We start from the raw sequence: 23112 nt of genomic DNA, 5'->3' as shown, positions 1-23112 counted from the left end.
TTACGATGGCACTAAAAAAAGTGACTTATGACCATTTTTCATATTTATGACTGTTGTAGCGTCCCCATGGTCATGTGATCAAAATTTGGACACTTGGCAACTGGTTCGAATTTATGACAATATTACAATGTCACAAAGTCATGTGACCTTTTGACAAGCCAACTCAATGGAGAAGCCAGATTCACTGAATAACTACAGTATGTGGCTAATGTAACAACTGCAGTGATTCATTTAACAACTGTGGCAAGACACATCGTAAAATGGAGCAAAATGCACTTAACTGTCTTGCTTAGCAACATAAATTTTGGGCTCAATTATGGTCATAAGCTGAGGACTACCTGTACACAGTCTTCCCTCCTCCGATTTTGGGATGAGAGATTGACTCACCCAGACATCTACTGAGCTTCTGTGGCTGTGATGTAAGGAAGGCCTATGTATGTCAGGACCAGAGCAGAGACAGCAAGGCAGATAAGCAAGAAACAAGGTCATTACATATGAGATTATTAAGTCCACAGGAGTGGGGAAAAGTAGGAGAAAGAGTTAGAAGAACTTTGCCTTATTATACTAGGGATTATATTGTGCAGGATAACTGTTTTGATGTTCTTGTTTCCTGAGTTTGCAAGCCTTGCAGGACATGATGGGGATTGGGGATGGACTTGAACTGGCATCTCTTAATCCTAGTCCAATCGCATTCTGGCGCCTGTTTTTCTTCTTTCTCTTTACTGCCTGAAGCAAACTATTTGCATTTCTCTCATAGGCAGTAACATATAACAGGGGTGTCAAACTGCCGGCCCGCAGGCCGGTTTCATCATACCGAAGCCGCGCCCACCCCATTGCCGGCAATGCAAAAAGAGTCGTGATGCGTCGTGACACATCACGTGATGTGGCAAGTTTGACACCCGTGACATATAATGTGTCTTCAATTAAAGACTGGATAGGAAGAAGCATTGAAAGTTCTACATTATAGAAACTGCATAATAGAAAAGGCTGGGTCCTTCTGCTTATTCTCTGTTCTATAACAAGCAAAATCTGAAATCAGTCTTAAATATTAGGAATGCAAACTGGACTTGCTTGAAGCCTATATGGATACCCCTCATGACTCTTATCCAATGACTGTATAGAAATCTGCCTTACATTAAATTAAGTCATTGATGCATCAATGCCATTCACACTGCCCATTAGTATTTTTCCTTGGATTCATAAGAGGGTCACCTACTTGGGTATACTAGGAATTGAAACAAGAATTTGCTAACATTTGTGCATTATGGCGGAAGTGACAGTTTTCAGAATTGGCTTCAGCTGGAGTTGAAAAAATTGGGATGATTAGCTAGAGCAGTGTTTCTCAACCTTGACAATTTTAAGGCATGTGGACTTCAACTCCCAGAATTCCACAGCCAGAAATGCTGGCTGTGGAATTCTGGGAGTTGAAGTCCACATGCCTTAAAATTGTCAAGGTTGAGAAAAACTGAGCTAGAGAAAGTGAGTGATGTGCAGGACTTTTGATTGGCTTAAATCCACCTTCTTCTGAGAGGGGATAAATATCTAAGTAGCTTTTTTCAAAGAGTTTGGTTATTTATACTAGGAATTGAAACAAGAATTTGCTAACATGCCTGTAGATCTGGAGAGGAACTGTTAACATTTTAACTCTGAGTTTTTTTTTCTTTTTTTACCTTGATCTTTGTCCTTGTTTTTGACCTGATGAAGAGGTATCATCTATTCTTAAGGAGGAAACACTGGATTCATCTTTTAGAGCTTCATATCTCCTCACTGGCACTTGAAGAAGAAACAAGAAAATTCATGATTTAAGGCTGGATGAAGATATTTTATTGGCACATAAAATATTCATAAAATAATATTTGATAAAAATGTGTTTGACATGTCTGATATACATCATTGTGTCCACAGTGGCAAGATCAAAAATATCTGGTAGTCCTCAATGTTTCTTAGAAATATTCCATCTTTTTCCATAGAAACAGAAGCTTTATTAACCAAGTAACACTGAAATATGCGCTAACTGCACTTCCAGATGGGGCACTGTTTATCTCAAGAAAAACAAAAAAAAATGTCTATGGAGATTCTCAGTCATCCAGGCTATAATTATCCCAAAGATGCTTTTTTCACAAGGCAACTGGACTTTCTTGTTTTTATTTGAAGACGTTTCGCTTCTCATCTAAGAAGCTTCTTCAGCTCTTTCCATTCCCCACCATCCAGTCAGAGGTGAAGAAGCTTCTTGGATGAGAAGCGAAACGTCTTCAAAGAAAAACAAGAAAGTCCAGTTGTCTCATGAAAAAAGCATCTCTGGGGAAAAAAAACATTCTAGGCAAAGAGTAATAAGGAAACAGAGTTCAATCTTTTGAGAATTTCTGCAGCACATTTTTGTCCAATAATAGCTATAGTACCCAGTAGAGATTCGTAACATGGTACTCAAGTCCATCAAAATACCCATGGATATCTTTTTTGGCACCAATAACTTTTGTGTTTTCATAATTTTTATTTTATCCAATTTCTTTTAATTAAAGGGAAAGATAGGGAAATGGTCATGCTTCAAAAGGCCAGCTTCCAGAATCATATTAATTTTCAATGAATATTCTGGGGATACATACTATAGAATGTGTGAATATTCTTAGAAAACAAAATAGTTGCACCTAACCTTTCATTTGAAAGCATATCTATCTATTCAGGGAAAAAAAAGTGATAACAGAAAGCATCCTAGTTGCTGGAGATGGCAACAGAGAGCAATTTCACCATTCTGTCCTCTAATACAGTGTTTCTTTTCAGCATGCTGGCTGGGAATTCTGAGAGTCGAAGTTCACACAACCTTAAAGTTGCTAAGATTAAGACACAGTGCTCTAATAGATGGGAATTTTGTAACTGGTGATGCTCACGATTCTACCTGTAGCCTCAGTAATCCATGATCTAACCCTCAGGATCAGAACAGCAATGCACTCTGCAGGATGCAGCCCTTGAAAGTGGTCCACAAGGAGCAATGTGGGCAGAACACAACTGGTCTTCTGTGAAGTGAGGTGGCTACATGACTGAAAGCATCTCACTGCTTGTGAGATACCAGGTGCAAGTTAAAGTAGTTCACATTTGTCTACATAGTGCTAGAGCCTTAGGATATAAAACATCATCCTCCAGTATGTGCAGGTAAGATCACTTGGGAAAGCCTTCTCAATGCCAGCACTTCAGGGGAAAGTTGCCTAGCAACTTCACTTTCATCTCTGCCCAGAGATTTATAGGATACCAGTCAACTTAAGGACCAGATTATATTTTAGATTTCCTACCGACATATTTTTCTAAATTACACTTGTATTTTTTGTACTTATCATTTTTAAGAATTGTTAATTTTATCCTGATGATTTTATTTAACACTGCTTGTACTCCTTTTTTGTAAATTGCTCTGGCCTTGTGCAGAAAAAATGACAGTATAAAAATAAGATGATAACAATAAAGCCTCACATTTGTTTTATCATTCAATCCACTGCCAACCTCAGATACCCAAAATTGCTAAGCATGGCTAAGCACCACCCTCCCAAAACTTGAGAAAAACCAAAGAACTATTTTAATTTTTTCCCCCTCTGCCTAAGTATGAGTACTATCTATATACATCCATTCTTAAGCAGCAACCATGGAAATGAAAAAAATAAAATAATACTGTCAGCATCACCAATGACAATGGAGCATCATTTCTAACACAGATAGTCCACCAACTGAAGGCCAATTACCACATAATTCTTACCTTGTCTAAAATCTGTCTCTGAAGAAATGAATGATGGGCCCTCACTGTCAGTGCTGCATACATCACTATGGTAAGATTTATATTTTCGTACGTGCTCTGAAAGAATTGTAAAGAAACAGAAGAGAACAAAGCTTATCCAGGGTTTAATGCAGTCACTGACTTCTTCCACAATAGGAGTACATAATTTTTCCTGGTAGGTAGAGGATTGCCTTGTACATCCCATTATTAGTGGTGTTGAAAACTGTTTCTGCACTGTCCAAAATGAAAATATTTCCTAAACCAAAGTGACCTTTTCATAAACGATGTCTGCATTTCACTAGATACGTTTTGGATGAAAGATTATCTACTTAAACGAAAAGAAAACTAGGAAGGAATATTGGCCCAAATTGGTATCCTTAACATTTATGTTTGTAAAGGCAAATCATAATTTCAGTCATTTGCTAAAGTACTGAGTGTCTTTGATGTAAGTTTTTAATATTATTTTTCCTGTAAAAGAATAATTTCTGAGATAGGCTGCCTACCTATAAAGTTAATCAATTTTCAGAATCCTTAGGAACTGACAATGCATTCTCAAACTTGATTAGAACTAGAATTCTAGGTGCAGAGGTAGTTAGAAATAAGTAAGTAATGAAAAGACTCTGTGCAAAAACATTTATCCCTTCTCTCACTTTCTTTGTATAGTAATTTTATTTAAAATTACAATTGAAACAATTAAAAAGAAAAAAATAGGATGTGCAAAAAATAGAAAAAATATAGTAAATAAAAATAAATATATAAAGAAATTATTTTCACCTTCATTGCAACAAGTATAAACAATTTTAGTGAGTTATAAATTTATCTTAAAATACAGCAAGTGATTTATTTTTCCCATCTCTTGTCTATAAACAAACACTTAAAGCCTTGTCATTTCAGTCCTGGTATCAGCGAAAGTACATTAAGGGTTACCAGAGATAACAAAGTGTATATTTCAACCTTGATCAAATAAACCAACTTTATATTCCTTCCTTTTACTTCTAACAATCTTGATTTCTATTCCCTTCAAATAATGTCCTAGAACTTCATTTCTTTTCAATATTTTTTGTTTCTTCTCACAAAATTCCTCAAAGTTTTAACAAGCCTCTCTTGTAAATCATATACAAAATGTGAATATGAAAATTATCCAGGTCACTCTCTTGTTTTAGTTATTTGTATATTAATTATTAAAACATTACTCAGTTTATTTTGTATGTCATTCTTCTAGCAAATCATTTTTAAATCCATTTTCAATCTTGTCAGGTAAAACTTATTCCTATGCTACAACATCTTTTAAACAGTCTATCTAGCTCTCTTAAAATTAACTTCTGGGTCCACTGCTCAAAAATATCCTTCAATATGTCCAAATGTAAATATTCTTTAATTCTTCTCTTCAATGTCCAATTTTTAAAATCTTATTATGTTACTTTTAAGAATTCAAAACAAAAGCATTTTCCCATGGCAGGGATTCTTGTAATTAATTCCAAAATCTCGTTTCAAATCCATCTGGATCCTCAGTCCGTTTGTAATTTTCCCAAACAAACAAACAAAAAAAGCTCTAATCACCCTTTTGCTGTTTAAAAAACGGATTGTACATTTTTTAAAGCTTGGTTTTCATTTCAACATGTGCAAGATAATAAAAACAAAATCCAAATAAAAGAAAACAAGGATTTTCAGTATTCATTTACCACAGCATAAATCATTAATTCATTTCAAGCTTCTTCTTTTTTCCCCCTGCCATAAAAACACACATTTTGGCAAATATCCTGACTAAAGAGATCCCCCACTACAGATTACAGTGGAAAACAAGATATGTTAAATTGGCATCGTTGACTAGGACTAGGATGCATATCTATTCTCCAAATTATCTGGGTCTTCATGACATTTTATGAAGATTTTCTTCACTTCATGATGACCAGTCATCAAATTATTAAAGGGATGGAGAGTTTGTCGTTCCAAGAAGAGAAAGCTGGCAGAAACCTAGACCTGTTTAGTATTGAGGGCACTGACAATCCAGGTCTAAAGAATGTGACGGATGGTTCCTTTTGACTGTAATTTGGATGTATTTCTTTTATAGCTAAGATAAATACAGCTACTAGTTTAATGAAGCTTTAAATCATTTGTTTTTTACATTCTGAATGAAGAAAAATGTGTTCATAAAAACATATTAATGGTGTTATTTTTAAATGTCATAAAGTTATTTAAAATATTATAAAATCCATTCTAATGAGAAATGACATATTATAACTGGGCCAAAATCATATAAACTTTCTGACATGTGGAATTAGGAAGGGTTGACTGAGGAAAAAAAATCTGCTTCTCTTCTCTCAACCCTAATCCTTCTGAAGCAACAGCCCCCAATCCTGCTAGCTTATTCAATAAGCAATAAACTACATTCCAAGTCTAAAGTTTTACAGCTGCCCAAACCACATTAAATCAGATCTAATAACCACTGGATTTAATGAGAAAAATGTTGCTTGGTAAGCAATATATTTTGCATATAGTGTCAGATTTGCGCATCCACAAAACCACAAACATGTTGTGAAACCGAGAATTTGTCTTCTAAAATAAAACAGAATTAAAACATTTAAATTATTGGTGAAGGTGAAGGAATGGTTAGCCTAACTAAAATAGTAATAGTTGTTTTTTTATTCCCTGCTGCAGAGAAGTAATTATTATAATATTATAAGTTTAACTATGCATTATTTTTATATAGAAAGACAGCAATTACAGATGTAATTGGGTATTGTGAAGCTAGCATGAAAGACTGGGAAGAGGTAATTAGCACAGTAATAACAACTTCAGCATCCTGTTTAGCTAAATCCTGGATCTAGCATACAATGTGTACCAAATTATTCTCATGATACAAAGAAGATGGTGATGTTACAGAATTGACTTAACTGTGGGAACATCAAGCTCTATCTGTAACCCCTGAACAAGGATAGACAATGGAAACAAGCAACACTCATCAAGTTTTATTTATGTATTCATTCATCAGAGCATGGGATGGTCAACCTGAGAGGCATGTGGTTGCAGATAAGCATAGAATTTTGGAAAAAAAAGTCATTGAAGATATCGAGGTTAAGTTAATCAGTGAAAACATGATCAATTCTGAATCTCTCTGGGCTGAATTTAGATTCTGAGGTAGCTATCTTAGAGAGTCAATTGCAAGTGATAACCTTATAGAACAGAAGTATTATGGAACAGGATAATTATTACATTTTGATTTCTGGCTTTAACGTGTTGCTTTTTGGTTTGCTAAGTGGCTAATTTGACCAGTATCCAGATTCTTATATTATTCAATCAACCTAGCAGTTTGAAAACATGCAAATGAGAGTAGATAAATAGGTGCCACTTCAATGAGAAAGTAACAGTGTTTAGTGTGCCTTGGCATATAGTCATGCTGACCACATGACCACGGAAGTGTCTTCGGACAATGCTGGCTCCCTCGGGTAAGAAACGGAGATGAGCAGTGCCCCTTAGAGTTGGACATGACTGGACAGGGGAAACCTTTACCTCTACCTTTATTCTCTCTCCACCATATTCCTAGGCAGTGCTCCTTAACAAATGTATGAAAGCTCTAAAGGAGGTTTGTACATGTATAACTGGATCCGTTTTCACACCCTTGATCAAGTATATTTCCAGAATGTAATTGTTATCAATTATGTAATTATTACATAACCGTGGTGTTGATGTCTTTACAGAACAAATAAGTCAATCCAGGAAATATAGTACAGAGAAGAGCAACAAAGATGATCAGGGGACTGATCATAGGGAACAGGTATGTCTAGTTTAATGAAGAGAAGGATGAGGGGTGACATGATAGCAGTGTTCCAATATCTCAGGGGCTACCACAAAGAAGAGGGAGGCAAGCTATTCTCCAAAGCGCCTGAAGGCAGGACAAGAAACAACGGATGGAAACTAACCAAAGACAGAAGCAACCTAGAATTAAGGAGAAATTTCCTGACAGTTAGAACAATTAATCAGTGGAACAACCTGCCTCCAGAAGCGGTGAATGCGCCAACACTGGAAGTTTTTTAGAAGAGATTGGACAGCCATTTGTCTGAAATGGTATAGGGTTTCCTGCCTGAGCAGGGGGTTGGATTAGATGGCCTCCAAGGTACCTTCCAACTTTTTTTTAATTATTATTATTACTATTATTATTATTATTATTATTATTATTATTATTATTATTATTATTATTATTATTATTATTATTATTGAGATGTGTGTTTGTGTGTGCATATAAAGACACAGAGCAACTCTTATGCTTAGCTTAGCTTACCAACACAGCAAATTTAATAAACAAATACAATTTTTTGCCTTTTAAAATGAAGTCTTTATAAAGAAAAGAACACAAAATAATGCAATGCACAGAGTTCCAGGATGAATGAATGATGCTAGCAAAGTCATCATCTCCAAGAGTCAAGAGCCAAAACTGACCAGAATTATTCCTTCCTTTCCAAATGTCTCAAAATTGAAAGAATAGAAATACTTGGATTTTGTTTCACTTGAACAATTGTGCTTTGGGCTCCACCTGAAACAATACAGGCCAATTTTATTTTTATTGGTGGGACTGCTGTAGTAGAAATTATTGTTGGGTTAAAGTTCGGGTTGCTGTTGTTTTAAATAAAGTTTAGGTAGTTGTAAAACGAATTGCACTTTTACTATCAGACCCTGATATCAGAATGACAAAAAATAATTTCATTGTTTGGAATTACTATGTGGTAATTTTCGCATGGTTAAAAGTATGTGGCTTAATAACAAATCTATCTGGGAAATGGCTGGAATTAGGCTTCCTACCCCAAAAAGAACATTTTTAGGCTTTTTTTGTTCTTTGGGCACGAGAATTTTGAGTATTAATTTTATTATAAACAGAACTTGTATTTGATACACAGTACTTGCTTTTCTGACAGTTTCACATATATTCTACAATATACCTACTTATTTGAGCTTTTGTGTTCTTGGAAAACTATTCTTCATTTCTTTGGTTGAATTATCAGCTGGAGAAAACTGTTATTTTCTGCATTTGAGTTTAGATGAAGTTCTACTGAGATTCCAGTGTCAATGTCAAGAGCTAAACTTTTGTTCATGCTAGCCAGGATTCTGCACACACTCCCCAAGTTGGATTCAAGATATTGAACACAATGTTTGCAAATGGTCTTTAAACTAGATTATATCTAAACCTAGGTATATTTAACTTAAGATTGCTGCAACTTCTAATTCAGGGATGTGGGGACTTGAAATCTCACCATACTGTAGACCTCCCTAGTTCGTCTAACAGGAACTGCAATCTGGAAACCTCTGCAGGATCATACTTAGCTAACTGACAAAGCTGAAAGATTTAAGGAATCATGGAGAAAAGGGGTTGTATCATAAATTCCAGGGCAAACAGAATATAACAAGTGTGGAAACACCTATTGGATTCATGTACTCTATAAACTGTTTTTAGTTTTTTCTTATATACCTTCCACTAAGGGAGTACAATGGCTCAGTGGTTAAAGACATTGAGCTCCTCAACTGGAAAGCTAACAGCCCGGGTTCGAGACGTGAGCGCTGTACAATGGGGTGAGTTCCCGTTACTTGTCCCAATTCCTGCCCACCTAGCAATTCAAAAGCATGCAAATGTGAGTAGGTAAATAGGTACTACTTTGGTGATAGGATCATAAACTTTGGTGGGAAGGTCTTGCTGGCCACATGACCATTTAGACAACACTGCTTCCCTTGGCTAAGAAACAGAGATGAGCACCAGCCCGGAAACTAGTTCAGTACCAAATTTGCAAAATAGGAAATGTCTCTCTCACACAAACATATATTATTTTGACAATGTGAAGGATGTCACATGTCAAATATAATATGTAGAAAAAACTACTGACCTTCTACATTCATGGCTTCTCTCAGCAACTGCAATTTCTTCTGCTTCTCTTTGATCCTGTCAAAGGCACATAATAAGGCTGCTGATGTTGAGGTCTCTGATACATGAAGCACTTGGTCAAGTTTTTGAGGGCCAAATATATCCAGGGCTATGCTCCCATCAGAATATCTGCTTTCTTTGTTTCTGAGAGCTCCTGAAGTCCGCCCTGAAATGGTTCCGCCTTGATGATGGTGCTTATGAGAATCTGCGGCATAGTCTCCCTCTGTGACTTTGTGAGTTGTGCACAACAGATCAGAGGAAGAAGCCCATACTTTGCGTTTGGGATCACTGTTGGCTTTCTTTTCCAGGTTGGAAGCTCTGAATCGGTAAGGACAGCAAGTATCTGTACTGTCTTCATGGCCAGAATTGTAATCAGACGCAATATTTTGAGAAAGCTCCTTTTCACCTCGTGAGTCACTGATTGACAGGAACTCCAATGACTTACTAAGCCCTTTGTTAAGCACGGTTTGTTGAGAAAATGGGGCCTGGTAACCAGCTGCTGCATCAGTCATTCTTCCTGGAATGAGAATGAGAAGAATCTCTCTTGGATATGGATGTAGTTGAACCCTTCCTAATTGTCAACTTTTCTAGAAGAATTGGATTGGATACAAACTCTTTTAAAGTTAGGGCATTTTTTTTTGGGTTAAGTTCTAATGATCAGCTGAATATCAAACCAATGAAAATAATTCTGTGCATTCAAAAGAAATTACATTGCTTCTTATCAACTATAACATCTTAAATAATATTCTCTTGAACTATAGTATGCCATTTTTTTTATCCTGAAAAATACAGGTTTTCAAAAAAAAGCTAAATCTTTCCTTCCTTCCTTCCTTCCTTCCTTCCTTCCTTCCTTCCTTCCTTCCTTCCTTCCTTCCTTCAATCTGTGGACCAACTTAACTTTCTTTGCTTTGCTTCTTGGTCATTCTGTATATCAACATTAAAGTATCTCCACAAAGTGCTTAAACAAATCAGCTCACAACATTTGAATTTATTCAAGCAGTACCACATAGCACTTGGTATTCTTAATCTCATTCTGATGGCTTCTTCATAATAAGGAGTGTTTCAGAGAAATAGGAACTGCTAATTTTCATATTGCTCCAAATAAGAAAGAGTCAAAGGATACATTAGAAGGACAAAATTCAATTCTGTCCAAGAGATAAATATAGCTTTTATTGACAAAGTGTCAACTGGGAAATCCATCAACAGCTGAGGCTGTTATCTAACCCTTAATAAATCACATTACATGTTAACAACAACCAATGATAACAAAATCTCATATTAATTTCATTCAACTAGTCACAATGAAGTTAATGGACATTATCAACCTTTTCTCTGGTAATGTTTCAACATTTTTCACTTTCAGCTCATGAAATTGTTTATATTGATTTTTTTTTATTTTCTTTGGAAATAAAACATGCTGGATAGGGAATATTCGAAGCTGAACTCAACACTTTTTAAGAATTGCCAAGTTTGAGAAAGACTGATCCAGGACATGCCATTTTAATTTCTCTTAAAATTACATTATTATTCAAGATAGATAGATAGATAGATAGGTAGATAGGTAGGTAGGTAGGTAGGTAGGTAGGTAGGTAGGTAGGTAGGTAGGTAGATAGATAGATAGATAGATAGATAGATAGATAGATAGATAGATAGATAGATAGATAGATAGATAGATAGATAGATAGATAGATAGATAGATAGATAGATAGATAGGTAGATAGATAGATAGATAGATTAGGTAGGTAGATAGATAGATAGATAGATAGATAGATAGATAGATAGATAGATAGATAGATAGATAGATAGATAGGTAGATAGGTAGGTAGATAGGTAGATAGGTAGGTAGATAGATAGATAGATAGATAGATAGATAGATAGATAGATAGATAGATAGATAGATAGATAGATAGATAGATAGATAGATTAGGTAGGTAGGTAGGTAGGTAGGTAGGTAGGTAGGTAGATAGATAGATAGATAGATAGATAGATAGATAGATAGATAGATAGATAGATAGATAGATAGATAGATAGATAGATAGATGATCCACATTAATATATAAAGTATGAAGGAATATATAGGTGGTATGTGTAGGTAAACAAATTTGTTTTATTTTCCCTTTATGTAGCTTTAGGGTGAATATTCACATTACTAAAAATTCAGGACAAATCATAGGATTAAAAATATTCTCAATATTTCAGGATTGGGAGACCTCAAGATAAAAAAGAAAACATTATCAAATGGCTATTGAGGATTTGGGCAGTAGAAGCTATGACAGCGTAGATCTTAAATTAGCCTGTAAATGAAGATGCAACTAAACATTCAAGGAAACAGCAAAAGCTATTCTTAATAAATTGGTTTTGCCATGGTAAAAATGAACACAACAGCTGTTTTAGGCAAAAAATAAATAAAAAAAAACCTAATGAATCTCCATGAAGGTACACCAAAGACGAATTCATTGAATTTCTAAATCACCCATTTCACTTAAATGATTCTGGGTGGTTTACAAATGAATAAGAATGGAGTAGCAACAACATACTGTATATTGCAATAGAGTGGAGTTGAAAAAGCCCTAGAATTGTGTACCTACTTTCCATGTTCATTCTTTCTTCTTATTAATTAATTGGGATACCTCATTTTTTCAGGTAATTACCATTCATTTTTTCAGTTCAAGTTACCATTAGTTTTCAAGATTCTGGTTTGAAGGAATGTATTTGTAACATACCTCATAAGATTTTATTATATATTAGTAATTTTATTAGATAATAATTAAGTAATAACATATTTAACCATTGATTAAGTCATTGAATTATAATAAAATCAAATATCATATGACTGTAATAGTAACCTCAATTACATTTATTTAAATTTAAAGATGTACAATTAATTTAAACATGTACCATTATAGTCAATTGGGTATGTCTAGTTCAGGGGTAGGCAACCTTGGCTCTTTTATGACTCGTGGACTTCAACTCCTAGAATTCCTGGGCCAGCTATGCTGGCTCAGGAATTCTGGGAGTTGAAGTCCACGAGTCATAAAAGAGCCAAGGTTGCCTACCCCTGGTCTAGTTGAATGAAAAGAAGGACCAGGGGGGACATGATAGCAGTGTTCCAATATCTCAGGGTCTGCCCCAAAGAAGAGGGAGTCAAGCTATTCTCCAAAGCACCTGAAGTCAGGACAAGAAGCAATGGCTGAAAGCTAATCAAGGAGAAAAGCAAACTAGAATTAAGGATAAATGTCCTGATAGTTAGAACAATTAATCAGTGGAAAGAATTGCCTCCAAAAGTTGTGGCTACTCCGAGGGCAAAATCCTAGGCCAAACATGTGTCCTTCCCACTTTCTTACAATACACCATCATAACAAAGAGAAAAAAACTGTCATTTATTTAAAAAGCACATGTGCCTCTAACAGTGTGATAGAAGACAAATTACATTAGAGTTGTGTGTGTGTGTGTGTGTGTTTATGTAACGCATCTCATGCCAAACATACATAAATATGTGCAATTATGGGCATATATCAGAGATGGTTGTGCATGAATGAATGTGCTAAAGCCTGAGACATCCTTTCATCCCAGCATGTGGAATATGGAATAGAGAGTGTGAAACACTTAACACTTGCATTAACTTAAGATCAAACTCAACACTTGTCTTAGCTTAAGATCAAATTAGATGACATGTTAAGTGGATGAAAGCAGTTCAGTTCCTCAAAAGGACAGAGATTTGAGGAGTGGTTTTGACTGGAAAAAAAAAACCTTCCCCCTCAGTTGCTCGCACTCAGATAAAAAGCTACCATTAGTGTGAACGGAAGCTTCCTTTCCACAGCCAACAGTCAAGGTAGGGAATAAGGGAGGAGAATTTTTATTGGGCTGACTGTGAAAAAGGAGCAATTAAGACATCAGGCTTGTCAATCAGAAGGCTGGCAGTTTGAGACCAAGTTCCACAGGATGGACTGAGCTCCCGTTACTTGCTCCAGCTCCTGCCAACCTAGCAGTCTGAAAGCATGTAAATGCAAGTAAATAAATAGATTACACTTCGCTGGGAAGGAAACAGCATTCCATGCGCCTTTGGCGTGTAGTCATGCCAGCCACATGACCATGGAAAGGATCTTCGGACAATGATGGCTCCCTCATCTAAGAAACGGAGATGAACCTGCCCCCCTAGAGCAGAGGTAGGCAACCTTGGCTCTTTTATGACATGTGGACTTCAACTCCCAGAATTCCTGAGCCAGCCATGCTGAGGGGAAAGGGAGAGGTTTCCAAGCTGAGCTATGCTGGCTCAGGAATTCTGGGAGTTGAAGTCCACGAGTCATAAAAGAGCCAAGGTTGCCTACCCCTGCCCTAGAGTCAGACATGGGTGGACAAGGGAATCCTTTACCTTTTTAACTGTGAAAGAAAAGGTTACCTCATCTTTCCCACAGGCCTTTTTATCTTAACAAAAGATATCAGAAAAATATCTCATCTATTTTGTTCCTAAGTTATCTCCCTGAAAAGCAACGAAGATGCTTTATAGCCAATTCTTCACAACTCATGGCCTCTACCTCCTTTCTGTTCAGATTGGTTACCGTATCATCAGGCCATTTATTAGGAGTATCTGTGAAGAGATAACCTGTGAAACTATTATGCTGGTTATAACGTTAGGAGGCGCTCTGCTGCTTTTATGGGACTAATCTAGGAGGTGGAAGATTAAATATCAGTCATATTTCCATTCCATTAATGTTTCCTTCTTTGTAAATAAACCTTTACCTGTGGGAAGCCGTTTTCCTCTCAGCCTCTCTCGAATGGCCTGGCTCTTGTCTGTGTGAAGTTTTTTGTCCCCTGTGCAAGGAAGCTGGTCTACCTATTGCAACAAAAAGGCAGAACATGAAGAGCTAAAAAAAGTCAGACTAGCATAAACTCACTAGACCAGTGGTGGCGAACCTATGGCACGCGTGGCACTCAGAACCCTCTCTGTGGGCACGCGTGCCATGCCCTGGAGATGGCAACCAGCCGCCCAGTAACTCGCCAAGGTCCCACGTGGCTGGCTGCATCCCAGCACCCATGCACTCGCTGGCCTCTGTGTGCAGGGGCTGATGGTGTCAGGCAGCCATTGCCCCAGCCCCTGCTTCACCTTGCCCTGTGACAATGGCACCCCCGCCCTGCCTCGCCTTGCCTCACCCCACAGGACGAGCCTCCTGCCCACCGCCCCACCTGCCAGAGACCCCCTGGATCTCCCCCAACTCTGCCCAGCCCCCACAGATGTTCCTCCCCATGAGCAACATCGAGGTGATCATGCCCATCTTGGCCACACCCACCCAATCTGCCATGACCACCACAGCCACGCCCACCTGGCACCCAGCGATAAATAAGTGGGTTTTGGGTTGCAGTTTGGGCACTTGGTCTCTAAAAGGTTCGCCATCACTGCACTAGACAAACACTCTTCCATCCACTGAAAGTAGAAACTTAAAACGATTAAAACTCAGGTAGCCTAATAAAACTATCCTTCAATATCCACCTATCCACATATATATGATTTGTGCACTGCGTCAGCCATGGAATGTTTTAATCATGGCTTGTGCAACAGCAGGATTTTTCCTGACTTATGATTTGCTTTAACCACAGTGAGCTGGTTTGTAGCTTAGCATAATAAGCCGCAGTCTGCCCTCCTTTTGCAGTCCTTCCTAAATTATGTCCCAAAGATGCTTTTTTCAATTACAACTGGACTTTGTTTTTCCTTGACAACATTTTGCTTCTCATCCAAGAAGCTTCTTCAGTTCTGATTGAAGAACTGAGGATAAAATGGAGACCACCAAGTAAGCTGTCCTGAATCTCTGGAAGAAATATATATATATAAAAAAATGAACAAACTGGCAAAGAAGCTAACATCTTTTATTTATTGTTCATTTATTTAATCATTGCCTGCCTTTTATTCTGAATTGACAAAATTTTAATAAAACAAAACCAGAATAAAAAAAAAGAAATGAAAACAGCCTAAATTAAAATGAAGATTGAATTATCAAGCAGCAAAAAATGAGATTTGCTACTGAGGAAGCAAACTGAACCGTAATGCTGCATACTGGAAGCACACAACTTTTGTCAACTCTCAGGATGATACACTTCTATGTAGCATGTTCAAAGAATGTAACTTTCCTGTTAACAAAGCCAGAGCCATGACTGCGCTTTGGAATGTGTAATTTTCTAAATTACATTAATTTAGAAATTAAATTAAAATTAATTTTAATTTTCTAATTAAACAAACAGAAAGTAATACATACAGTTATCTGATCATATTAGATGCATGTTTCCAGTACAACTGAAAGACACGATACTTATCTTCAGTGACTTTTGCAGATATAAATCTAAAGAAAGTTTTATGCCGCAATTAACAGGTCTGTGAGAACCAATTAATTGTGTAAACAGACCTTCTGGAAAGAGTTTCTGAGTATAATTCAAAGTGCTGCTTTTGACTTATAAAGGACCCGTATCTAAAGGACTGCCTTCCCTATCAGAACCTAGCTATGTGAAAAAATGCTCCTAGTAGAAGCTATTTGTGCTACAGATAGGACAAAAACTGTGCTGCAGACAGCTTTTCAATCTTGGCTTCTAAAACCTCTAGAATAGGGGTTCCTCTGGGGGTGCGAGATGATATTCCAGGGGGTGCGAAAACCTGGGTTTAGAAGTTTCAAAATTATAGTGTATATGCATAATTTGTTCTCGTTATTTTGAACTTTTGTAAGGGGTGCGAGAATATATCAGACGTGTTCTAGGGGTGTGGGGTATAGAAAAGGTTGGGAACCACTGTTCTAGAAGCTGGTCTGATGTCCTTGGGATGGGCCCTCCAGAAGGTAGTAAAAACTACATTCTTCTGGGTGGTCTTGGAGAAAGACTGCACCATCTGGAATGGGATTTTATTAGCTATTTTACTAGTAATAAACATTGTGTTGTGGCTTTTGCTTAATTTATGTAAATACATTGTGTGTCTTTTTTACTGTGGGCATTTTAACTATGTTTTTATGTTGCATGCTGCCATAAGCCTAATATAACAAATTAAATCAATAACAGGAACATGCAAGTGCTATTTGCTTTATTAATGTCAGGCACGAAGAATCAGGACCACACATTAAGCTCCGGTTAAGCTGATTTATTTCCCATGCCTACACACAAGAATCTCATCAACTAATGGTCAGTGCTAAACTGGTGCTAGATAAGAGTTAATGGAATTCAAGAGGGACTGGATTAGACCACTTGTGGAAATGTAATGACTCCAGGCTGATTCCTCTCTTAACTCTACCCCCAAGTTCTGCCTGTCCTTCTCCTACTACAATCAACTTAATGGAAAAATGTTATTTTGGGGGACATTCCTTAAACCACACATCCAGTTGACTAAAATGAGCAGATGAACTTCTGGGGCAGAGTGATTTGGAAAGGTGTGAGAAACCAGTTGTCCAGAACAGCAATGACTCACAGCCAGAACTTGTAAGAACAATCCTTATCTAAAAGGTGGGGCTCTAATTGCAGCTTCTGCAAATTTCTTTCCCAGATTCTCACATCTTTACAGAACATATGATTAGAAAGAAAAGAAAAAAGCTAATAACTGCAAGATTCAAGAAGAAGTTGAGAGAAATTAAAGTAGCGAGAGCTACTAATGGAGTGTGACAGATTCCTCAACATAAATAAAAGGGAACCTTGGTCAGAATTTTGACTAACTCGTATTAATTGAAATTATTTGCCTTGGCTCTTGAAAGGGGTTACAAATTTAACTGGCAGTGTTCTCACTGTCTGTACAATAATTTAATGGCTTGCTAATTAAAGTCCCTTTGTCTAGCATCCTCAGAATGAAAGACTTTTCAAAATGATTCAGTACAAATCATTCCAAGCAGTGATGCAGGCAAATTAACAGTAATAATAATAATAATAATAATAATAATAATAATAATAATAATAATAATAATAATAATAATAATAATAATAATAATATAAAGATCTGCAAATAGAATAGAATGCAAGTAGACCTGGCAAAAGAAAACAAGGGTAGTACCATAGCAAAAGGTGCTTTTGGTACAGTGACAAAACATTTGGGGCACCACTGAACATCATTAATATTGACAAATTCACCATCAGTCAACTGCAAAAGGCAGCTTTACTGGAAACAGCTTCCATCCTGGGACGATATCTATAACACCTTCAAACATCCACATCTGCCCTATCCTAGGTCCTTGGGAAGGACTCAAAAGGTGGACAAAAATGCCAAATCGAGCCTGAACATCTGGCTGACTGTGTGATGAACTGAAATAGATTTAAATGGCTGAATTCTCACAGCATTGCCAACTTTTAACAGTTTTACAAGAGCCGCAGTGGCACAGTGGTTAGAATGCAGTATTGCAGGCTAATTCTGCAGACTGCCAGCAGTTCGATTCTCACCAGCTCAAGGTTGACTCAGCCTTCCATCCTTCCGAGGTCAGTAAAATGAGGACCCAGATTGCTGGGGGCAATATGCTGACTCTATAAACCCCTGGGAGAGGGCTGTAAAGCACTGTGAAGCAGCATATTGAGTCCGGTAAGGAGAAGGGCGGGATAAAAATCGAATAAATAAATAAATAATAATATAAATCTCAGTAATATTGCCATTTTGCAAGATTTTGGCAATGTCATCAGGATCCTGGGGGCAGAGTCAAAAGAGGAATCAGCCTGGAGGTGTTACATTCGCACAGGCCATCCAAGTCCAGCCCCTCTTGAATTCTGTTAATTCTTATCCCATTTAGCACTAACTGTCAGCTGACTAGATTCCTGTGTATAGGCATAAATCAGCTTAACTGGAATTTAACACGTGGTCCTGATTCTTCGTGCTTGACATATATTCTAAGAAAAGTTAAGGGAGGAGCTTTCTGCTGACCAAACTTTCCAAACTTTGCTGCCTCTGGAAAGCAGCCTTTCCCTCCTGGGAATCCAGACTACATTCCACCACACTGATGGATGATCAGGACAGGGAACGAGGCTTTTACCAAAGAGACAGTGAGTAAGTCCTGAATTTTTTACAGTGTTTTGCCAATCTCAGCTTTAGGAACTACTTAAGCCCAAGTGTCATGCTATCCCGCAAGAAATGATGGTGATGACAAGCACAGGAATTTTTATTTTCAGTGACTCCATTCAAGGTGATAGAAGGAAATGTAAACACTTACCCCAGGCAAACTCCCCAGAACCAGTTTGACTAATTGTTTCACATATGAGAAAGAAGGTGCACAGTTGCTGTTCCGTATGTGAGCACTGCAGGCGTCAAGAACGGTCCGTATAGATACACGAGCATAAACAGTATCTTCACACATACCAAGGAGAATGCTGTTCAGATGATCTCCAAGTTTGATTGGCTGATATTAAAAAAACACACGTATGATAAAAAATCCAGTTATTGTCTCCTTGTCTTTCTCACTTTCACACATTTCACTGAAACCTTCCAAACTTTGTGCCGAGATATATTGTTTTCAATTTCCCTCATCTAGTCCAATATATCTGGAAGACACCAGACCAAGGAAGACTCAACCAAATTAGTTTAAGAGAGTTTTGAAACATCTCTCCATTCTCAACAGAACAGAAAGTTGTATTTAAAAAGAGCTAACAACTTTAAATTCAGTGAGTTCATCATACACATTTAGTGTTACCCTATGTAATGGATTCCATTGTTCAGCTAGCTCCTATGTTGTTTGTAATTCCACATGTACACTCTGTCTTAACCATCTTCTATGTGTAACAGTGATTTGATAGCACATGATCAATCAATCGGTGTTGCAATGAATCACTGAAATAGCACTATTTATGTATATTACTAAGAGTTTTGTTAAAAAAATTAAAATCCAAAAATCAGTAATTTATATTCTATTAAATAAGGATGGACTAGGGCAGGGGTAGGCAACCTTGGCTCTTTTATGACTCGTGGACTTCAACTCCCAGAATTCCTGAGCCAGCAGGAATTGGCTGGCTCAGGAATTCTGGGAGTTGAAGTCCATGAATTATAAAAAGTCCATGAATTATAAAAGAGCCAAGGTTACCTACCCCTGGACTAGGGCTACTATAGCTTGGCTGCAAAAATACATCATTATTTATTTTAAGAAACTAATCTGAGGTTCACCTCAGTGGGTTTTGGCGGTTCATAAAGATCAGCAACTAATAACACACAGCAAGGTAAAATCCATAAAACTAAAATCTTAGCTGAATGGCTGTCTGAGTCTTTTCTTTAGTAAAGCAAGGGTCCACTTTTCAACAATTGTGAAATCATATACCAGGAGAACCATAGAATTGGTGGAAAGAGACCTTTTAACCACCCATTTAATTGCTATTCCATCTAAGAAACTAACTGAAAATATCCCTAATAGTTTTGAACATATCCTGTAAAGAATTCACAAATTCCACAGGTAACTGATCTTACTATTAGGAAATTAGAATATTTCCTAGCTGAACTATTTGTCCATGAAAGTTATCACCTGACAATTGGATCGACCAAGTATCTACAAACATATGTGAATTTGAGCTTTTCTTAAGATATACTATGCCATAGTACAGAAACATTATAAAAAGAGGATCAGAAGTAAGGATGCAAACAGCCTGGATATCTGTAGCAAATTGAGTTTACAATTAAAGGACAACTCCCATGCTCGTGGGAAGGACATAATATTTTTTCTGGACTTACTAGCTGATCTTTGTGTTTTCTGCTGGAAAAGCACAATACATATATTCATTTATATTCTCCTCATTCTGGGTGTATCCTTACCTGATATTTTTATGAGCTTGTAATATTTTTATGCATGTACAGTATTTAGATTTAGATACTGTATTTCACTGTCAAGCTTCAAAATGGCTGGCTGGCTACTGTCTTAATGGCCTGCCCTGTCATGTATTTCTTATCTAGATAACTATTTTTCCAATCTATTTGTTCCTTGGCAGCCATATAACTTTTTAAGATAGCCTCTCCTCTTATTCTTTCTTTCCTTAACAACTCCCAATTTGGAACCAGTTCTTCCCATTTCTACTCAAGAGTTCAAAGGTCAAGAGAAAGCTAATCATTGTTCTTCCACCTTCTCCCTTTCTTTAGTAATCTGATCTGTTGCTTTGCATCAAAGGGGGGGAGTGAGTTAGGTTAGTAACGCGTTATTGGGTCTGCAGTTTCTGTATTATGGACTAATTATATTATTTTTTTCCACTATTTACCTGGCTTTCTGGAACATCATAGTCAGCTCCCCAATAAAGTGTCATCCCAAGAGAATAAATGTGGATCTGTAACACAACACAGCCAAAATGATACCAGTGGAATTAATGTAACATTCTAAGAAGAATTTTATTTATGACAGAACTGAAGCAGACAAAAAAAAATGGAGTGTTTCTGAAAAGGCACCAAAAGACTTCTAACTATATGAGTATTGGATCATGTGAAACAGCTGCTGCACAAAACGCTTTCTTACATAAATGTTTTCATTAAAAAAAAATCTTTCTCTTTTCTGGAGCAAGAAAGGTACTGATTTTAAAACCTATTATCTTTTGGTTCTAATTTAGAGAGTGACCAAAACTGCATTCTTTGTCTGTCTAGCATTCTGCCAGAAAAGTATCCAAGTACACAATTTCTTTGGTTTGGAGAGGGAATCATAACCAAAAGACTCATGCAACCCTATCATTGTGTTCCTGGAGGTGATTATAAATGGGAATTGGTTTTGGTGGCTAGCATTTTTGTGGGACACACTCATATTTCAAGAAAAAAGCTGAAAATAAAGCAGACTTCGACTGAGAAGGTTCTTTCATAAACAATTGAAACACACATATATATGTATGTGTATATGTATATACATACACACACATGCCTATGTATAAGGTACACACATATACTGTACATATAAGCATATTTTTCGGCTGAAATCTATTTTTTCACTGGATAAAACTAAATGCAAACTACAGTTTGCTTAATGGAAAAGTATTGATTTTGCTAAAACAAAAAAATTTCCGTCTTAGAACAGTAATTTTATCTTAACTATTTTATCTTAACTTGGAAAGTGTTGGGAAAGTGTTAGAAAAAAAACACTCTGCCTGCAACTTCTATTTCAGTGGAAAAATATGGAAATAAATTAAAGACAAGGAATGGAAATATACATGTAATTTGCCCAGTTAAAGGCTTAGTTGACATGTAATGATCAAATTACGGCTTGGCTATCATTATTTGCCTAAGTTGCTAGTGGAACAGCCACATTAAAAACACAGAACTTAATCTGCAGTATGGATGTTCCACATCCTAACCATGACCTAAGCTTATAAAAATTATATGATGAGGACTGCTTGTTACAAATGCCAAGCTTGCCTTACAAATACTGTCACATAAATTTACATATTTTCATGATTAGTTAATTAAATGTATTTGTATGCTGATTCTCAAATCTCAAAACAATATATGCACATAGGTTAAATAAATAATACACAGGTAGTCTTGATTTATGACAATTGAGACATTTGTTAAGTGAGTTTTGCCCCATTTTATGACCTTTCTTGCCACAATTGTTAAGTGAATATGGCTTTTCCATTGATTTTGCTTGTCAGAAGGTTGCAAAAAGTGATCACATGATCACGGGACACTGCAACCATCATAACTATGAATCAGTTATCAAGCATCTGAATTTTGATCACATGACCACAGGGATACCGCAACAGTCTAAACGTGAAAAATGGTCATAAGTCACTTTTTTCAATGTCTTGTAACTTCAAACGGCCACTAAATGAACTGTTATAAATCGAGGACTACCTGTATGTGATAGAATTCAATTTACTTTTCCGTAAGAGCATATACTAAGATAACGGAGAAAGATTTTCAACACAAGCTACATAATTGCTGTTTTTGACTAACGGCAAAAAAGTTAACACACACTCAGTCAATTTTCTATTACTAGAGCATTGCTTCTTGAGAAAGAAATTAATTTTTAACAAGCTCCACAGCCTGAAAGCAGTCTGAAAGCCCTTGGAATAACCTATATTACCATTCTTTTCTCATTTTTCTAAATGCAGTCTAAAGAAATACATCAGAAGTGAAAATGCTGTACCTTTTCAACATCAGAAACAGATGAGAATGACTGATTTTTGAGAACTTCTGGTTCTGTGAATGCTTGCAGATCTTGATTAGAAATATTTTTATCTGTAAAAGATACGCTGCCAGATGGAAGCAGCAGAAGAGACCACGGAGATATGAGAAAGCCCAGAGCAATTGGATCAGCTGCATTTGAAAAACAGAAAGATCTAATTAGCAAGTCAAACAGCAGATCAAGATTACTTTTATATATTCATTCAAGAGAGACAGTGTAAATTAAAATAAACAAGAAGAGTTTCTTGTCCAAACGTAGACCAATGATTCACTATTAAAAATTTTAGGACTTACTCATTTTTCAACACCCATGCAGCAAACCCATTCTTTGAATCCAAATTCTGATCATAATTTCTAATACATAAATAT

At 36.6% G+C, this 23112-nt stretch overlaps 1 protein-coding gene across 1 annotated transcript in view; it reads right to left on the bottom strand.

The window, feature by feature from the left end:
* Positions 1-23112, bottom strand: part of PTPN13 (protein tyrosine phosphatase non-receptor type 13) — a gene marked incomplete at its 3' end in the record, with an annotated part of 103240 nt that overhangs the window by 62980 nt on the left and 17148 nt on the right. Inside the window, exons 2-8 of the mRNA XM_015832359.2 lie at positions 22706-22875; positions 20838-20903; positions 18818-19003; positions 14406-14499; positions 9628-10182; positions 3740-3835; positions 1671-1767 (exon numbers count right to left, since the gene is read on the bottom strand). Of these exons, the coding sequence (XP_015687845.1) occupies positions 1671-1767; positions 3740-3835; positions 9628-10182; positions 14406-14499; positions 18818-19003; positions 20838-20903; positions 22706-22875 (1264 nt within the window). The remainder of the gene's footprint in view (positions 1-1670; positions 1768-3739; positions 3836-9627; positions 10183-14405; positions 14500-18817; positions 19004-20837; positions 20904-22705; positions 22876-23112) is intronic.

The sequence above is a fragment of the Protobothrops mucrosquamatus genome, unplaced genomic scaffold (genome assembly GCF_001527695.2).
Source record: "Protobothrops mucrosquamatus isolate PMUCROS unplaced genomic scaffold, P.Mucros_1.0 scaffold3, whole genome shotgun sequence".
Taxonomy (NCBI): domain Eukaryota; kingdom Metazoa; phylum Chordata; class Lepidosauria; order Squamata; family Viperidae; genus Protobothrops; species Protobothrops mucrosquamatus.
Note: the sequence above shows the minus strand (reverse complement) of the source record. Positions and strands in the feature narration are given on the sequence as shown.